This window comes from Brienomyrus brachyistius, chromosome 8 (genome assembly GCF_023856365.1).
Source record: "Brienomyrus brachyistius isolate T26 chromosome 8, BBRACH_0.4, whole genome shotgun sequence".
Classification (NCBI taxonomy): Eukaryota; Metazoa; Chordata; class Actinopteri; order Osteoglossiformes; family Mormyridae; genus Brienomyrus; species Brienomyrus brachyistius.
The window spans coordinates 17,465,488-17,485,407 of NC_064540.1; the positions used below are offsets into that span (position 1 = coordinate 17,465,488).

Below are 19,920 nucleotides of genomic sequence, written 5' to 3' on the forward strand. Positions count from 1 at the left end.
GCCCCGTCACCCCCACCTCCCTCACTCTGTCACCCCCATGTCCCTGCCCTGTCACCCCCACCTCCCTCACTCTGTCACCCCCATGTCCCTGCCCCTGTCACCCCCACCTCCCTCACCCTGTCACCCCCCATTTCCCTGCCCCTGTCACCCCCATATTTTTGCCCCGTCACCCCCACCTCCCTCACTATGTCACCCCTACCTCCCGCCCTCTTCCTCCCAGAGTCCCAGCTTCCCTCTGAGGACACACTTGGCCCTGACTGCATGTTCCTCTCCCATCCCTGCTTGTCCCTCTCCCTGCAGACCTGCACATCCCCAGCCCATGCCTGCAGAGGAACTGTGCGTTCGGGGCGGTGTGTGTGGTGAAGGACGACAAACCCGTGTGTGAGTGCCCCGGCGCCTGCCCCCCGCCCCGGGAGCCCGTGTGCGGCACCGACGGCCAGACCTACGGCAGCCTGTGCCAGATGGAGACCATGAGCTGCGTCCTGCAGGAGGAGATCCATATGAAGCACCTAGGGGCCTGCGGTGAGTGTGTAGTGAGCAAAGGCTACGGTGTTAAATCAGCCTGTGATCTGGGAACAGTTCATTCTATTCCTCCTTTCCGCTCATAAAAAGGTCTGAATCTTAGATTTCCTTCTTGCAGGGGTGATTTTTGGATTTTTAAAGGTAGGGCATATTTTAGAGGAGTCCCACCTTATCAAAAGGGATTGATAATGATATATTTTGAATCTGTGACTGACAGGGGCGGGGCCACTTCAAGGGCCAATCAGTTGTCAGCTAAGGCCAGCGTCTCTGTGGCCCCACCCCCATATACATTTATTGTACATGTTTCTTAAAACAGATGTTACAGTGACTGGCCACACCCAGTACTTATATTGTGATGTTCTTTTCGCTCATTAAAAAATGACATTCTTCTGTTGAAATACCATAAAAAGGACACTTTTTTCAGAAGTACATTTTATTAATATTCCATCGATTGTCGGGTACTGGCTCTGTATATATATATGAGTCAGTTACGACTAGTGTCCTATATGTACACACACAAGAAATGGCTGTCCAGTTGCATTCAGTAATTCACTGCCTGATGAGACCTGGCTCATTCAGTGATCATTGTATTACCAGCCATAGAAGGGGCTGTGTTTCCGTTTCCATGGTTATGTGGAAATTTTGTAAGCCTGCATGTGAGCACAAAATTCACGTACAGGGTTTTTCTGCTGTTCTGCTGACACACCCGGGGGCACGAGGCCGAGGGGGGTCACATTAGCAGGGAAAACTGTGGGTTTCCTGAAAGCGTCACTGGAAACTGTTCATGTAAGCTCTGCTGCTTTGCTCAGGTCAGGTTTAATATCAGCCCAGCGGCTCTGCAGCGATAATCATGCTGTCAAGCTTTCAAGCGCATGTTGGTAGAGAGCTTGGGCTGTGTGCTGTCGCTACAGTCACGCATTGTGATCCGTCCTCTTTCTTCCTCCCTGTTCTCTTTCTGCACGGCGCGTTTATGCTCAGGTAAAGGAAGCATTTAAAGTGAAAATCAGAAGTGTTCTGTTCAGGATCCTCGGTAAACTCGATTTGCGGGGGCAGCTCCTGGGAGACAGAGCTCCCGGTGCTGCTCACTGGAGAGTAATAAATAGTATTTATTTAAAAGTGCAAGTGGCCGCACATCACTAATACGACCTCGTTGGTTCCACACTTGCAGCTGATATCAACGGAACAGGGCAATAAAGTTCCACGTCAACAGCTAATCTGACATTTGAAATTATGGGCCTGTGCTTGTCCTGTGCCTCATTACCAGCTTATAGTTTCCTTCGCCGACCCCGGCTGCGACTAGTGATAAAGTTTCAGGAGATTCTTCACCAGCAATATGAAGCTCTACTCTGCACCCCTACATTCTTGCGTATGCGTTCGCGTGTTTATCATTTAGAATAGGTTGCCGGCTCCGTGTATGAATGTGGTCTCGGGTTTTGCCATCCTTACCCAAGGAGAGAGAGAGCGCGATAATGAAAAGCAGCTATCTTTATAGTGCAGGAACAATCTGATTGTGTTGTACCCATATTTTCATTTCATAGACTGCATGAATGACTGGTGACCTTGTCTGTTTGTTTGGGGACACAAATGGGGCTGGGAGATACTTCGATATGGAAAGCAATTTATATACATTTATGCAAACAAACAGCGGGACAAACAAGGGTAGCAGAAATGGTCTTTATAGAAAATGCGATGGTATGGAATATAGGTCCCAAACAGCAGGCAACAGTGAGTGGGAGACAAGGGTAGTGCAAGCACTGGAGTGCAGATGGGAAAGGATGGGGTGAAAGTAAAGAAATTGGGGTGATAGACCCTCCAGTGATGGATCACTGTTAGGAAGGAGGCCAATGGATCACTGTTATGAAGCAGTCCCCCAGTAATGGATCACGGTTATGAAGGAGATACTCAGTGATGGATCACTGTTATGAAGGAGATACCCAGTGATGGATCACTGTTATGGAGAAGGAGATGCACACCCAAGCCAGAGATTGGTCACTGTTATTCTTTTATACCAGGCAGATAAATATATGCGCGTCACTTTGATGTTTTATGTTAAGGTGTTCAGTGATGCATAAGCCCAATGGGAGATGCATATATAGAACGATCTTTCATATCTGGAGTCTGAACTATGTCTGTGGAAACTTTATGGGTTGCATGAATGGCATTTGCTTACTAAACGTACAGTGGATATACAGCTGTTGACACGACTTCAGGCGTGCATGAGATACCTGTGAACAGGTGCGCACAGTGCGTGCACAAGCACATTAGCTGGAGTTTTGAGTAGGTCCTTGGTACACGCTGGTTAATATGGTATTTGGGATTAATGTGGATCCATGGGTCCTTTCATAAAGCCTCATTTATATTATAAGAATGCCCTCTTTTCCCCATCATGTGACTTCAGTACGAAACAGGAGTGGGTCAGTCAGGTTGGACAAGTCTGTTCCTAAGGGACTGTCACCAAGGATTCAATCAGAGTTGACCGAGAGTCAGCGAGGATTTGACAAACCCATTGCCTGATCTGGGCCTTCGAGACGGGGCTACTTCATTAATGCACAATATATAGTCAAGTGTGACTATGGGCTCTGCTTGAGTGTCTCCCTTCATTAGCTGTTAATTAGTCACTATTATTTTGTCAAGTCTAGCTGAGTATGATCACTGTGGTGTCAATATGGCCGCCTGGGTGCCATTTCCCTTAAAAAAATTCTGGTGCCCCCCCCTGGAAGGGCAGTAATTTGCTCTCTGAATCACTCAGCACTATGAGTACATATTTATCAAAGGATTTGTCAGCGCCTGTCAGCGGCCTGCCTTGTGCAAGCCGCCGGAAAGCTGGGGGGACGCTACCCAAGGCGTGACGGTTCAGTCTTCAGAGACTCCTTGTCCTTTCAAGGCTGAGCAAACAGGCTGAACAAATGACATCATAGAGGGTTTGTTTTATTCTACTCTCAAAAGGCTACTCCAGCAGGAAAATGTGTGCTACAGCGCTCACTGGAATAATACTCTAAGCCAGTGTTTCCCAATCCGGTCCTCGAGGACCCACAGACAGTCAACGTTTTAGCTCCCTGCTCCCAGTAGGACTGTATGGCAGGACGCTGGGAGGGAGCAAAAACATGGACTGACTGTTAGTCCCGAGGACCAGATTGGGAAACACTGTTCTAAGCAGTACTGGGAAATATGTTCACCAAACAGCGTTTCTAGCAAACCACGACGTCCCCTGGCTCAGACTCATAGACAGACCAGCTCAGATTTCTCATGTTTCTGCTGGCTGGGCACCGTTTATTTCTCCTTTTAATGTGGAAAAATGCACGTCTAACACAGACCGTCAAATGAGTGCGGCGTGTATCGTTTCCGAACCGTTTGACTCATCCTGCTGAATTGAGACTTGATTAAATACAATATCTATATTAGACGGCGAAAGCCTGCGAAGGATATCGAGATCGAAAAGTAACACGCTGTGACAAATAGTAGGATTTTGTTTAGATGCCGCCGAGAATTATAACCCCTAGGCTTCCATTTTCACTTCGTCTCCCTCAGCTAAGGCATGCCGGAACTGCTCATACGGAGCGATCTGTGATGAGCAGACCGGACGCTGCGTGTGCTCCAAGGAATGCGTGAACACCTTCCAGCCAGTGTGCGGCAGCGACGGCAACACCTACAATAATGAGTGCGAACTGCACGTGCAGGCCTGCACCCAGAAGACCGAGCTGCGGGTAGCCACCCTGGGCAAGTGTGGTGAGTGCATGTGCCTGTCCCTCTGCCATGTCCCCAGCACCAGTGGGCTCCGCCTTACTGGTTTGAGGCTGCCTGTGATGGCTCTGACAAGGATCTTTCTTTCTGTCATCGAATATGCTTTTTATACTTTGCTTTTATGTCGTTTTTTTTTTTTTTTTTTTTGGTGTCATGGTGATGGGGAAAAACAAGGCTTTGAAGCTCGCATTGGAGTGAGATGAGAGTGCTCTGTAAATCAGCGCCTTATTTAACCCAGTGTGATCCAAAATGTAACCTGTGCCATTAAACCCGCTAATGGCCGGCTGTAGCTACGGGCAGAATATGTAGCTGCCTAGGGTCCGGTGGGGGGGGGGGGTGAAATGGTGAATTTTCTTGGTTGGGGGGGCCTCCTACATAAGGCTTTTCCCCGGGGCCCTGAAATGGCAGAACCAGCTGTGTTAATCGTCCTATGCCAGGGTTCCTCAGTTCCAGTTCTGCAGGGTAAGTCTGCGACACAGTTTGTGGGTTTCCCTGCTGAAACACACCTTATTCAGCTCACCAGCTAACTCCTAGGATTCCAAGGTGCGTCTGAGCAGGGAAATCCGCAAACCGTGCTGCAGACTGGGCCCCCCCAGGACCGGAATTGCGGAGCCCCGCCGTTCGCTCTGTCAGTTTCGAAACCTAATCTGTCCCCATCACTGTTCCCTCCGTCGACTTTGAGTTCATTTATGTTTGTGTTATTTCTCCACTGTGGGCGCAGAGAAGTGTGGTGCCACGGTGTGTGTATGGGGTGCCCGCTGCGAGCAGGATAGGTGTGAGTGCCCAGCGTGCCCGGGGCTGCCCTTCAGTCCTGTGTGTGGCAGCGATGGCACCACCTATGACAATGCATGTGAGCTGCAAGTCGCATCCTGCATCCTCCAGAAGGACATCAGTGTGGCCCGAGCTGGCAGCTGCGATGAAGGTGCAGTTCGTTGATTGCAACTCTTTCTTTTTCCCTCATTCCATGTTCTTGAGTTTTCTTTCTCATATCTGCTGTTCATTCTTATGCATATTTGCTTAACGCCTACTCATTCTTTTTGTGTTGTTGTGTCTCTGCTACTCCAGACTTCTAGAGTTAAATTTCTCTTGGACAAAGTACAACCCGGCAGTTGTCAATAAGTCTTAGGTTCAATTAAAATGTGCAAAAAATTCTAAATTCCATACAAAAATATACGGCACGGTGCTAGGGTGGTATAATTAGCATACAAATGCTAAATGGGTAAAGTAACACATAAAGTGAAACTATAGCTTGGTATTTCATTCACAGTAAAGCATCCAGAACACCGGCATTCATCAGTTTCCCGTAACCATTTATGTGGGACGGGGTTCTGTAAGACCCAAGGCGCTCGCTACAGAATGCTGGACCACACCAGCATACTAAGGGCAATTTATACTCATGTGTTTTTGGACTGTGTGAAGACACCCACATAATCATTAGGAGAGCATGCAAGCCGTACAAACTCAGGCCCAGAGGCGCCAGCCTTCCAGCCTCTCTGCTCGCTGGTCGTGCTGCACTGTTGTTCTCCATTGCATCACACATGCTTGTTTTCCGATTCTATACCAGTCTGTTGTCCAAAGCACTGCACAGTGCATCCTGCCACCGCCGGTAAACAGGCCACAAACACGCCCTGACCTACTTTAACCTTCCCTGCTCACTGGTTCCTTTTTGTTCTGGTGTTACCAGCCTGCTGGGACAATGAAAATGTATTTTACAAAGGTTTTTTCTTCTCAATTAAACCAGTGATATACCTAGAATTTATGTGTTTCGATTGTTTTCCGGCAATGAGATAATACATACAAATGATACATCTTCTGCTAATGGCTATATTTTTCTGTGTAGCATACCTTACATTGCATTACCGTTCATTTAGTAGATCATTTTTATCCAAAGTGCCATGCATTTTGAGAAGGCAAGGTCATCCAGTCCCTGGAGAAAATGGGGGCTATGCATCTTGCTCAGGGCCTCAGCAGTGAAATCAGTCTGTCAGGCCTGGGATTGGTACCAGCAACCTTCCGATCACAGGTACAGAGTTCTAACCTGCTGAGCCAAACACCGCTGAATAAGGGCCATATGAGACCACGAGAGTCATGAAAAGCAAAGAGTGTTTCCAGTTATGTGAGATAAATCCGTAACAAACCTACCTTAAGGTCAGACTTGTTATTCTCCTATTGGCTAGTTTATGGTGGAACATCCAACACACACCCAAGTGAACACCAAGCTAAACACGGAGATGAGAAGCAGAGGAGTATCTGACTAGGGCCTTTGCATAAAGACCACAGCATCAGCCCCATTGTCCTGAGGACCTATAGCTATTACCAGTTTGCTGGTGTTGTCTGAACGTTTAGTCTGCCATTAGTTCAAGCCATTAATAGGGGTCGATGCATCGTGATGATCCAGTTATTAAGGTTGCGATTCAATGCATCGATCTGAAAATGTCAGAATCGATTTTGGGGTGTGAAATAAATATACTTCTACTTTCAGGTTGCACACGCTCACGTTGATGTGCCAAATTAGGTCACGCTTCCTTTAATGCGTCAATTCTTACTGTACAGTTCAGTAGTTGGCTTTTTGAAAATTTTACAATAGCGTGCTCTCCTTGTTTTAATAATGACGATGGAAATGAATGTTCTGAGATTCTGCTTTCTTTGTATTACTTTAATAGTGTGTAGTTACACCATTGCATTAATGGTGTGTAAGGTACCATGGTAATATTTGTGATTTTTTATTGAAGTTAAAAAAAAAAAAGATTTGAATTTAGGTTAACAAAATCAAATAATCCATTAATCTAATAGAATTCCAAAATTCTATAATCATTCATAATCTAAAAGATTTCAAAAACATTGAATTGTTCCTCCAATAATCACATTCAAATCAAATCACCTATAGGCTACTGACATATATATATATATATATATAGCAAAATAATTCACAATGAACTGCAATGAACAGTGTGGATTTCCACCAAGTAGTAAGAATTCTGCTGGTCCCACCGGTCATACTCAGACTGTGTCCCATCTGTGCTCAGGGTGACTGTATATGAGCACATTCAGTGGTGCTGATTGGTTTTCATGCTTCATTTGGCATGCTGTAACTACAGGGTTTGATATTACTTGGTTAGTGTTTGCCGCCGTGCAGGAGTTTGACTAAGGCTGACTGCCACAGGCACGTTTCCCGAAAAAAGGGACACATTGTTGCTTCTTACCCAGTCCTCAGTTGCCTGACCTGGCACCGCGGGGGAGAGGTGTCTTGTGAATAATTTAATTTCACTTCACTGGCACGGCTCACTGGTCTGTGTGGTTCGTAAAAAGTGTCCACGCCCCTCTTCCCCCTTGTCTTCGAGTCGCACGCTCTGAATGTCAGGGGCATCTGAATTACTGTGAATTACTGAGCTTACATTCTTGTCATAAATCCGCCTGTTCGCGTGAGTCAGACATAGTGCTGTAGCGAGGCCGTGCTTGTCCCTTCATATATATACCTTGTACCCGAAGACACAATTGCAAGTGATGGGGACAGTCACAACGGGTAATCTGTTCCCCAGTGGCTGTTGTATATTCATTCAGTGCTTCTTCAGTGACAGACTCAGAGTGTTTTGACAGGTCTGCACAGTTACTTTTCTCAGAAGGAGGAAAGAGCATTGCTGCATGGGAGACGTATAGCAGGACTTCGGGAGAGTGAGCCTTGAGCAAGGTTGAGATGAAGTTTATGTAAAGTTTGGTGGGACTTGACTGGTCGGTTTGGGCATTTAACAAGGCCTTGTTTCATGCTGTTGGTGCATTACTAGGTGTCATTTACAATGAATTCTTTCTTCATGACTTACAGAGATTTTAGTGCAAAATGATGAATGTAAGCCAGACATACAGTATGGAATTCCACTTTCCAGCAGTTAGGAAAGAAGGAAGCTGCTTCTCGTAGAACGTCGCTGTGAGGCTTCAGCGTTGGCTCCCAAAGCTCAGCTTGTGATGACATGAGCTAAACTTTGAATTAAAAATTTGTAAAGTATTTGTCAAACAAGTGGATATTTGTAACCTGACTATGTAGTTATTAATTTTAATTTAATAATTACAAAAATCTCGATGCTGGTCTGGTGTCAAGCAAGATACTTCCATCCATTCATCTTTCCAACGTCTATCCTGGTTAGAGTCGGGGGGGAATGACCTTCAGTTTACAGGTGAAATGTCAACAGTCGAAAGGATCTATCTGGGAGGACAATTAACATTCAGAGCTCACAGAAAGTCTTTGGATGTTTCCTTAATTAACAAGTCAAAATATTGCAAATTTATTGGTTTTCTAACAAAAAACATTACTTTGTTTGCTTACAAATATATATTTGTAATATATTTAATTAGTGACACCATTACAATAACATAAAACATCAAACATTTCTGTTTAGTTTCCCTTTGGCAGCAAAGTGACGATAATAGAAATCAATTAGTCTAAAGAAATAACACTTAATGAAAAGAAATTGTTTGTGTGGAAGATATGTACAGGAAGGTTGAACATTGCGTGTATGGTGCACTTGTCTATGGACTTTTGTTACAAAACTTGTAAATTTGCAACATCATTGCAGAATTCAGCAAGCGTCCTGTGAATGCTGTAGCTGCATATCTGCATTCGTCAAAGACGCCAATCAGCACCATTAAGCAGGGCTGCTGTGTGTATATGTAATTAGTACAAATGAGAGGACACTTGTGAAAGGGAATTTTGGTGGTAAAAGCCTTGGAAATGTGTTTTATAAGACACATTCTGGCACACTCAGTGCTGCTACAGTAACTGGTGTTTTAACATGGTCTCATCAGTTAAATGGTGATGGACCCTGAGAAGGTCTGTCCCCCAATACGCCGCCTTATTGACTGCTGCATGACGCTTGTTCTGACTGTAGCGATGTGAAGAGCTTCCACTCGCCGCGGCTGGAGATCTGTCGTCGCTTTTTTTGTTGTTGCTTTGAAGCTGCAGCTGCCCCACCCCACTCCTCCCCCCCCCCCCACCCAAAAGAGAAAGAGAGAAGTTGATTTATTCATTGGTGTTTATTCATTGGCCGCATGCATCAGTCACATGGAGAAATGAAACTGTTGTGTCACTCTTTTATTCAGCAGTAATGAAAAATGACAGCATTCCAATTGGTGCCCACGTAGGGAAATTTATCACCTGTTCAATTTCACACTTGGGTAAGCCCAAGCTCAGCTTCTTTGTCAACACTGACAAAGCACTGGCTACATATAGTGTATCACTTTAGGGCGAGACCTCCTGAATTTCCGATTACTAAAGGCTGGTGCTCGGTAGAAGAAGAAGAAAAAAATAACCTTATTATAGACCCTCAAAACAACACAAATACTGATATTGCAAAGACCAATAACAAATTATAGAGGAAAAACAGGAACAAAACAGACTGCAGCATGATTCATCACCACGTTATCCCCAAAGCTGGATCTCGCCTCGGTCAAAGATGCAATATCCTCATTCTGATGTTTGACACACGACACACGGGGCGCTACATCCCTCAGTCTGCATCGTCATGCAGCCAGGCCGGCAATCATGAGTGGACACCTTGCTCCGAGCTTCTGTCAGTTTCCAAATGCCGAGTTAAACTTTACTTCTCTTCACTGAAGTCATAATGTGAAGGTCATTCTTCAATTCTCAGATTTTTTTTCCCAGCTTTTTGTTCTTTTTTTATCAATTTTCCACAAACCCCTCAAGTCGTTTTCTCAAATGAATTTTTTATTTCACGTCTTTTTTGTCTTTTTTCTTCTCTTTGTTAGTCCCCTTGCTGAATGGTCATTTAGTCAGAAATATGAGCCAAGAAGCAGCAAATAACATGGGGATGCAAGACGTAATTGATAACCCTCTTCCTTATTCTGTTTGTGATATATTGTATTCTTGAATATAGATTCTTTTCATATCTAGTTTTACAGGGCAGCAATACATTTTGTCGGCAAACTGCTTTGAAGTTGAGGTTCTCATTGATATTATAAAATGAGGCAATTTGGAGGGAATTGGCTTATAACTAAAAGATTACATGCTCTGTTCTTAAGATCATGAAATGTTTTCTAAGTTGCTCTCTAAAAGCTTTGTGAATAGACTAAACTTATAAGCTTTATAAGTTGGAAGCCGATTAGATTGTAGATGATTGAAGGCACAGCTTGTATATCCGAGATGATTATGAGAGCAAAATGAGGACAGTGATGTGGAACATTCTCCATGATTAAGGAGTTCTAAACATAGAATGGCAAGAATAATGCAGTATATGGGTAAGAAATGTATCTGCGTTAAATGAGCTTTCAAGAATTGTAATTTAAGGATGTTCAGATCCACACGACCCTGCTCAGGATAAAGAGGGAGGATGGATGGATGGATGGATGGATGGATGGATGGATGGATGGATGTGCATTCAGATGCCAGTACAGATGCTACAGATGTCAGAGCAAATCTGGCGGACTTGTCATTTTTGGGATAGACCCTATGTGAATCATTTATATTCACTGATTTAGTCAAAGTAAAAACTAGATGCTATAAACCTTTTGTACCTCGGCATGTTTTCTGGTTTTGGATTTCCAGCGCTGTGCCTGTCAAGTGCTTCTTTTCTTTTTCGGTTTTTATTTAATCTGTTCTGCTCCAGAGACTGCTTTTCTGGAAGTGTATGTTGCAGGAGCTCGTCTGTCTGAAATCAGCTGCGAGGAAAAAAGCAGTCGGCTCTGGGGCCTTTGATTGGGGTGGCACTTCATTTTGGAACGGCTCAGACACTCTGCTGCTGAATAAGTCATGTCTCACTGCTTTCCGTGCGTTTATTTGGAAACAGTCCTCACTCCCCAGGCGTGTTCATACCGCCCCCAATCCACACTCTGCTTTTCTCCTTGGATACATGTTATTTCCCCATAGACTAGGGTGAGGAACACTGTCCTATTTCAGATTTAGAAACTACATTATTTAGTAATGTACAATGGAATATGTCAATGATTTTATGTAACATTAACTCTGCTTTCATATTAAATGTGCAGTTACAGGTATTTTTGTGTATACAAGCATTGTCCCTGTAAGACCCTTTACGTGGATCCCACGCCTCCTCATTCTCAGAGAACTGTGTGCCATGTGATGTTTACTGGTGGCTTCTCTATTACAAACATCCTACAATTTTCATCTCTGATACAGTGTGATTGATTTGATGGCTTATTAGTGGCTAATTAATGTTGTTAATCAGTTCCTACTCTGTGGTTCATCATTATTATTGGCTATCATCAGTGTTTTAGACTGAATAACAATTGGCACATGAAGTTTTCAATATTGTACATTTCACCATTGCGGGAAGGCCATCGGACATGGACTTATTGTGAGCCATATTTCCATGTTCATGAACTGAAGAGTTTACTTTCTAAGTCACCTTTTTTCCACAGAATTCACAGTTTTTACAAGTTGTCTTCCAGAATCCAGTTGTTGCTGCTTTTTCATTTTTAACTGACACTCAAGTCTTCAAAATGACAATCAGAGTTGGCCAGCTTCTCAGGGCCAGTTTGTATTACGTATCATGCTCAAGAACCCACTGGTGATATATATACTTTTTTGCGAACCATAGGATTTGAACCCACAACCTTCTGGACACAGGTATCGATTGCTAACCTGCTGAATCACACCGCACCTGCAAAGCCCCTTTGTGTTTCTCATGTGCAGAGTGTGGGTCAGGAGCTTCTGGGTCTGGACTGGATAGCAGCTGTGAGCAGGAGCGCTGTCGTCTGTTTGGTGGTTCGTGGGACGAGGATTCTGAAGAGGATCGTTGTGTGTGTGACTTCACGTGCCACAATGTGCCGCATAACCAGGTAACTTCAACCTGGGTTCCTGCAGGCACCCTCAGATGTTTGTGCTCTTGGACAAAAAGCAGACGTTTGCATTTATTTGAATTACTCATTCATTATCCTTTCTAATCCATTTCTCCTAACTAGAAAACTGGGGTACTGGCAAGCTGCAATAAGTAGCGATTAGAGCTCCATATAATACCTGCATTAAACACCTCCTCAGATGTTTGTGGGGTCCGTTGTTGCACCTTAATGTCTGTCCTGGGCTTCCCTGAATTCCCCGTCCATTTGGCCACCTAGGTGTGCGGTTCCGATGGACACACCTACAGCAATGAGTGTGAGCTGAAGAAGAGACGATGTGAAAAGCAGGAGCCCTTGGTGACTCACAGCCAAGGGCCGTGCACAAGTAAGACTCACAGCTCTCTTTCCCACTTGAGCCTCAGTCCATGTCTTGGCCAATGAACTCTTTACAGTTTAGCTGAATTTAGTGTCTGTAACAACCTATTGTGTAATAACACCGCAAAACTCAACAAAGTGTCAATGAGGACAACCATTTTGGTTGTTTTTTTACATAATGCACAGTATTACATTTTCATCATTAAAATGTGCAACACGCACATTTTATAATAACCGTCGAAATATGTCAGAAATTACTAACATTGCATAACGAAGTGAAAATTTGTTACATTTTCTTGAATTACATAATGTGCTATTATTACTTAATGCATTGTTACAGTGTCTAATGTTGTTGCTTTTTTTTTTATAACCCATGGTGCATGCATCCTGTTTCCTCTTATTTGAGCCTAGCAGAAACAGAGATGACTGTATGACAAAGGAGAAAATAACAGGTTACGTAAGATGTGTTTAGTCAGCTTTCTGAGACGGGACACAAGTGTGGGTTTAATGACCTGTATCTGAGACCCATCTTTGGCCTCCGGCAGCGACTAAAAGGGTCATTTCATCACCACTGGGGTTCAGTCCAATCGAGCACCAGCATATCTCAGCTGACGCAGCTTTGCTTAAGGGCTAAAGAATGATGGTCCTCTCTTTAGGTTCCAGGCCTTGGAGGTGACCTCATAACAAAATTATTCTATACCAGGGGAGATAAACATTACAGACACAGACAGACATTAATTCCCGGTCGTGATGATGGTGCTCCCTTAAAAGAGCAAGTCTTCCAGGTTAGACTGCACACCCCAGGAACTTTGTCTGTTTATTATGATTGCATTTTCATTCTGATAAACATACTTATTGCCGTTATAATATTAAATTCTGTGTATGAAAAGTTGGTTGTTTTAAATCGCGTATAAATCTCCCGTTATGCTGGTAGCTGCTTTTTGTTCTACACAATCTTCTTCTCTTTTATAATAATCCACCTTTTCTCTTTAGGTACTTCCCCACCTGGCTTGACACAAGCTAAGCACTGCAGTCAAACAACATATGGCTGTTGTCTTGACAACACAACAGCTGCCCTGGGTGTAGGACTGGCAGGATGCCCCAGTAAGAGTTTGACCTGTGATGTAATAACCTGACACTGACACTTAATTAAAACTCTTGTCTTATTTTAATGCTAATGATCCGTAAACCAGTATTCTGTGTAATTACTTATTCAGTGAGTTTGAATGTAACTTGGCGCTATTCCACCGTATATGTTTATAAAATGCCTGCAGTATTTCTGTAGCAGTAATTGGGGGTTCCTCAGGTACCTGTCAGTGTAACCCTTATGGTTCCTATGGGACGTCATGTGACCCAACCGATGGACAGTGCTCTTGCAAGCCTGGTGTGGGAGGAGAGAAGTGCGACCGCTGCGAGCCAGGATTCTGGAACTTCCGTGGCATTGTCACCGAAAATATGAGCGGCTGCACACGTAAGAGACCCCCCGCTGCCCTTGTCTACCTGCAATGCTATTTTTACAAAACAGAGACTGGCACAGTGAGTCAAAGCTGTTCTTCTCCCTTATGGAAAACCATGGTGGTTTCCCGGTTTACAAATGCCTTTATTTTTGTGACCTCTACAGATTCATTTTCGAATAAATTACAAAGTTTGCCCAATGGCTTGATCAGCAAGGTTTCCCTTCAGATAAGAAATGAGACATCAGCTCCCACAATTTAAAGCATGCAGATCTTCCAGGACTGCATTGCTGTGATGTTTTCTTAGAAGTAATCCAGGAACCTGTTCCTGCATCTCATAAGCATGCAGCGTGTGCTCAGAATCCAGACTCAGTCTGACATAAAGTTGTTGAACAGAGGAATGGGGTCTCAGGTTACTCTGAGGTTAAGTGCAGAATAACCTCTGGGGGCAGCTGTTTGTCAGATGCTAGCCGCAGCGGGAAGGCGGTACAGAAATTAAATTAAATTACATGGCTTAACATGGTCAATGAAGACCGTTTATCTCGGAATTGAGCGTTTTTTTTCTTTCTTGTCTGGTTTCCGTGGTTTCTGCAATCCATAGTACTTACTCATAGTACTGCCTGTACTGACCTGACCTATACTGTGTTATCACTGTCACTACAGAATAAGAGTCAAATGTGGATGTGAGTCGCACATGTATTGACAGTCACCACTCAGTCAGTAGTAAACGCCTTAATTACCTTTGACCAACAGACTCCGCATCAGCCCTTAAATCCTCCGTCTCTCCCAAAATGCAGCTTGCCATTGTGACATGCTGGGCTCCGTGCGGGATGACTGTGAGCAGATGTCAGGCTTGTGCTCGTGCAAGCCTGGTGTGAAAGGCATGAAGTGCAACGTGTGCTCTGACGGCACGGAGATGGGCGCCGGCGGCTGTGACCACGGTAGGACGCGCACGACTGATTGGCGCTCAGCGGACTTCATCACAGATCAGTGCCATTTCACTCTGAGCGCACTAACCTCTATGTCATCTCCTCAGGATGAAGACATCTGCGTAAGCTATATCTACTCTGGTTAACGGTGGTGAAAGCTTTATTCGAGAGAAAACACCAGTGGTTTAGGGCAGTGTTTCCCAACCTGATCCTCCGGGATACGTAGCCGGTCCAGTACATAAGTGTTCCTCAATCCAGTCCTCATGAACCCACAGACGGTCCAGTTTTTTTTCCCTTCCGGCTCCCGGTAGGACTGTGGGTCCCCAAGGACCAGACCGGGAAACACTGGTTTAGAAATTTTGTAGTTTAGGAATGGCTGAAGGACGAAGGTGATGCAAGATTTATTCTCACTTCTGCGCTCTGCTTGTGTAGCAGTTTTTCTTTGGTTACTCTCCTGACCCAGAGGTGGAACTCAGTGACATTAAGAGCTGTGCACGGAGCAGATGGCCCAGTAACCTGACGTTCTTCAGCCAGGTTGTCCATGTGACTTTTTTTTTTTTAATGCGTTGTTGTTTTATAATGTCTCCATTCAGGCTTGGGGGCTAGATCCTCCTGTGAAGAGATGGAATGCAAGTTCGGAGCATCCTGTGTGGTGGTAAATGGCCAAGCCCACTGTGAGTGCCCCTCCCCCGACTGCGACAAGAGGAACAAGCCTAAGGTGAGCTCCCTGCTACTCATCATGATTATTAGAGAAGAAGAGGTTAGAGAAAGTGAAGATTCAATTTACAGTACCAGTCAAATGTTTGGACACAGCCACCCAAAGAAAGATGTATTTGTACGATTCTCTACATTTAAAATGATTATAAAGACAACAAAATTTGGAATTATGGATTGACCAAAAAAAGTGTTAAACAAAAAATATATAGTCAGGTGGCCCCTCGTGTCCAGATCAGGTGGCCAGGTCATATTATGTGACACTATCAGTCTACTTTGTGGAGGCTTGGTGTGTCCAAACTTTTGACTGGTACTGTAAGTATCCATCTTCCAACCTCTAGTCCTTGAGCCTGTATTACGAAGCAAGATTAGTTGGTTAGCTACATAACTTGTCGGATTCACTGTACCCCAGTATAAACATAGTTACTTACCCTTATACAGGGGTGGCCAATCTGAAGAGTCCTCCCAGCTGGGTTTGAATAGCTGACCGAAAGGTTGTCCCAAAAAGCCGCATACGCACCGGCCCTTTGCGGATAAGATTGGGCACCCCTGATATAATACTTAACATTTTATGTTTCTGTTTCTAGAAGGTTTCAGGTATTTAGCAACTCAGTATTTTGAAACATATGATGCATATACCTGTGTTTGCATTTATGCGCGTGTATCTTTGTGTCTGTGTGTTTGCTTGCATGTGTGCACCATTGCAGGTGTGTGGTTCTGATGGGGAGACATATGCAGACCTGTGTCAGCTGAAGACCATAGCCTGCCGACAGGACAAGGTCATCACTGTGAAGCACGAGGGGTCATGCACGGGTGAGGGCAAGAGGTCATCACGCACGGGGGAGCGTATCGAAATGATCTGCTCAGGGTAAACTACAGATCCACAAGTTACGGCTGCACCTCTGCTTGCCATATTGTGCTCGGTTGACATCCCCTGTCATTTGTAAATTTGGTTAAATCCGAATTTGTCCGGTGCACATTCCTGCTGTGCAATTCTCGGTCCACCGTATCCAAAAGATGCTCTGTTGGATTCAGATCTGGTGACTGAGGAGACCATTGAAGTGCACTGAACTCATCGTTATGCTAATGGAAGCAGCTTGAGATGACTTCTGTTTAGTGACATGGTACATTAGCCTGCTGGAAGTAGCCATTAGAAGATGGGTAAATGGTGCCCATAGAAGGATGGACATGGTCAGCAACAATACTGAGATACTGTGTCATTTAAACAAAACCTGGACTGGTTACACAAGGCAGGATGGATCCATAGATCCATGCTTTTAACACCAAATTCTGCTCCTGCACTCTACATATAGCAGCAGAATCTGATTGTCCATCAGACCAGGTGCCCTTTTTTCAGTCTTCAGAAGTCCAGTTTCAGTGAGCCTGCAGTGGCCTCAAACCGAGATTCCGTCAGACCAGGTGCCCTTTTTTCAGCCTTCAGAAGTCCAGTTTCAGTGAGCCTGCAGTGGCCTCAAACCGAGATTCCATCAGACCAGGTGCCCTTTTTTCAGTCTTCAGAAGTCCGGTTTCAGTGAGCCGGTGCCCACAGTGGCTTCAGTTTCCGGTTCTTAGCTGACAGGATTGGAGCCCAGACTTCTGCTGTTGTAGCTCATTCACGTCAAGGTTCAACATATTATACTGTACAGAGATGCTTTTCCACTCACTGCTGTGAGTCTCTATGGCCTTCAGTTTGATCCAATCTGGCCCTTCTAGCTGAGCTTTCTTGTCAACAAGGCATTTCCACTGGCAGCAGCAGTTTTTACCAAAACTGAAACCATGCGTTTGTGATGGACCCCCAAGTCGTGGGGGCCCCCTGTTGGCCACAAACAGCCACTTCACTAACCCAAAATGACGTCTTGAGTGAGGCCCCAGTAACGACAAATCCAGCTCATCTCATCAGATTTTTTTTTTCTGTTTCGCACCAATTCAGAAATCAGTAGGATGTGAAATACTCCAGCTACCGTCGGGAAGTAGCAACTAGGCCTCGGTCAGAGTGACATGGATCACAATTCTTCTCCATTCTGATGCTTGATATGACCATTAACTGAACCTTTTGACGTTTTGTTTTCAAGCTTTTATGCTGCTGCAACATGATTGTCTGATTAGATATTTGCATGAACTAGCAGGTGAGCAAACAGGTGATAGTAATAAAGTGGCTGTTGAGTGTGTATGTGTATGTATACATGTATCATTTTACATATATATATATATATATATATATATGTTGTAATATATGAAATATACACACATATACTATATACGTGTTAGATTTGCTGCCTGACTGATTTAGCACATATTATTTATATTACTGTAGAATCTGTCGGTTAATTTCAAAATCATTTCAGTTGGTCTCTGCCAGACTAAGGATTATGTTTCAAAGCTGGTCTTGATGTAATTGGGGAGATATATTCTTGAACAAATGTATTCAGTGATTAGTCAGTTTGTTACTATTTAATTGGCCGGTTTTATTACATATTTCATATGGCAAAAAATCTCAGTTTTTATGGACAATAACTGGCAGTGCTTAAAGACTGACAAACCAGGGAGCGGCTGTGATGGCATTGAGCTCTGAGGCACTGGGAACAGTTCAAAGAGCCGTAGAAATTGCATATCTCTTTCTTAAGAAAAAATTCAATAATTATGTGCTACAAAAGCATTTTGGAAGGGAATGAGCAATTATTTTCAAATGTATTCACAAAGCTTTGTTCATAAAAATTAGGTTTAAAATTTAGGTTTAAATTCATTTATTTTTAGAGGAGGTCATAGAGGAAATTCACTGGATAGAGGACACACCCTTGAGTACTGATTCAAGTACTCAGCTAAAGAATACCCATAGTTCACTGCTGGCAGGTAAGAGATGGGAGAGAGTAAACGTATCGGATGACATCACTTTTCCAAGAATACTGCATGCAGTACAGTACTGTATATGCCTGTTCCAGATAGAGTAGAATTATTTGCCTTATGGTAGGAATCTAAACTATAGATACAAATCTGTCAATGATTCACAGTCTGATGCTTAGGATTGTACTTTAAGGGCTTACTTAGGGTCCCTATTCACAGAGCACCATGGAGATGCCGTAGATTCCAAAACTGACTGGAGAAGAAGCGGCTATCATTCAGGGCTGGTTGTATAAGATAATAACTGATATTAAGCCTCTCTGATGTGCTTCTTTAGACAAATAAATTTAAATGAAAGAAAAACTTTCTCGAGGGAATTCTTTTTATGATCAGGACATAACATTCCCCAACTGAACTGCTTATATAAATGTACAAATATGTGAGCTACCTACAGTACATGTACCTAAATTAGGTTGTCTGTGTAACACTAACGTAAGGTGAGGTGATGTAAGAATGTCGATATAGAATGGTATTTTTTCTTCGGCTGAATTAACCCTATACTCCTGAATCCTGAAGTATTAGCTACAAAAAAGATTTCCATGTTTTTCGGGACTGCACAGCCATACAGAATTTTTGGCAGGACATACGTAGGGAAATACAGACAAGTTCTATTTGATTTTATGATTATTTACTTAGGATACCTCCCCCAAGAAATGACAGATATTGATAGATACTTATGGGGAATACTGTTGACAGCAGGGAAATAGCTTTGACTAAAAAGTGGATGACGCACATTCGACCAACTTGTTGTCACGATCGGGGTGCAGCAGACGGGCGATCGTGCGGGCAAGGAGCAGGCAAGGCAAACAGAGTACGGGGTATACGGGGATTTAATAAAGGCAAGGCAGGACAGGACATAGGCATCGACAACATCAATGACGGACGCAGGACTCGGGTAAGACACGGACTGAAATACACAGGACTGATTGAAAATAGACACAGCTGGGTACAATCGGGAAAGAACACGTGGGTAATCCGGGGGCGTGGCACACAGGAGGAGCCGACGAGCAGGGCATGACACTTGTAGGTGACTGATTAGATATATCAATGGACATTTATGAAATGGAAAAAGTTACCTTTTCCCTACAATTAAAAATGGACATTTTTGAAAGGCATTGGGATAAATGGGTTCATTATCTATCTTCCCTGAGACCTGATTTTGTTAAATAGCAAGTTGAAGAATTTTGCTTAGTCAATCTTGCTTATATGTGTGTATATGTGCATATGTGTGTGTATGTATTTGTACATGCATAGGTATGTATACAGGTATGTATACTATACGGTACTGACTGGGATAAACAAATTGTATTTTTCTCTCTGGATGTATAAAGTTCTCTATTATTTGTTAATAAAAATTTAAATAAGAAAAGTAAGATTGCCGGAAAAAGCATCTTCCACTAATGAATGAGAAGATTGCATCAATTTTATATAGCAATTATTCTTTATGGCACAAATATTCTTTAGAGATTATAGCAAAATCTTAT

The 19,920-nt window shown here is 43.7% G+C and overlaps 1 protein-coding gene across 14 annotated transcripts in view; it reads left to right on the plus strand.

The window, feature by feature from the left end:
• Positions 1 to 19,920, plus strand: part of agrn (agrin) — a 188,766-nt gene that overhangs the window by 133,103 nt on the left and 35,743 nt on the right. For 13 of the 14 annotated variants that reach the window (XM_049022950.1, XM_049022952.1, XM_049022958.1 and 10 more), the window contains 10 exons: positions 301 to 522; positions 4,051 to 4,248; positions 4,985 to 5,185; positions 11,924 to 12,069; positions 12,346 to 12,451; positions 13,435 to 13,545; positions 13,748 to 13,912; positions 14,693 to 14,836; positions 15,418 to 15,542; positions 16,246 to 16,351. In XM_049022950.1, the coding sequence (XP_048878907.1) occupies positions 301 to 522; positions 4,051 to 4,248; positions 4,985 to 5,185; positions 11,924 to 12,069; positions 12,346 to 12,451; positions 13,435 to 13,545; positions 13,748 to 13,912; positions 14,693 to 14,836; positions 15,418 to 15,542; positions 16,246 to 16,351 (1,524 nt within the window). The remainder of the gene's footprint in view (positions 1 to 300; positions 523 to 4,050; positions 4,249 to 4,984; positions 5,186 to 11,923; positions 12,070 to 12,345; positions 12,452 to 13,434; positions 13,546 to 13,747; positions 13,913 to 14,692; positions 14,837 to 15,417; positions 15,543 to 16,245; positions 16,352 to 19,920) is intronic. The other variant, XM_049022957.1, reaches the window with a different exon arrangement.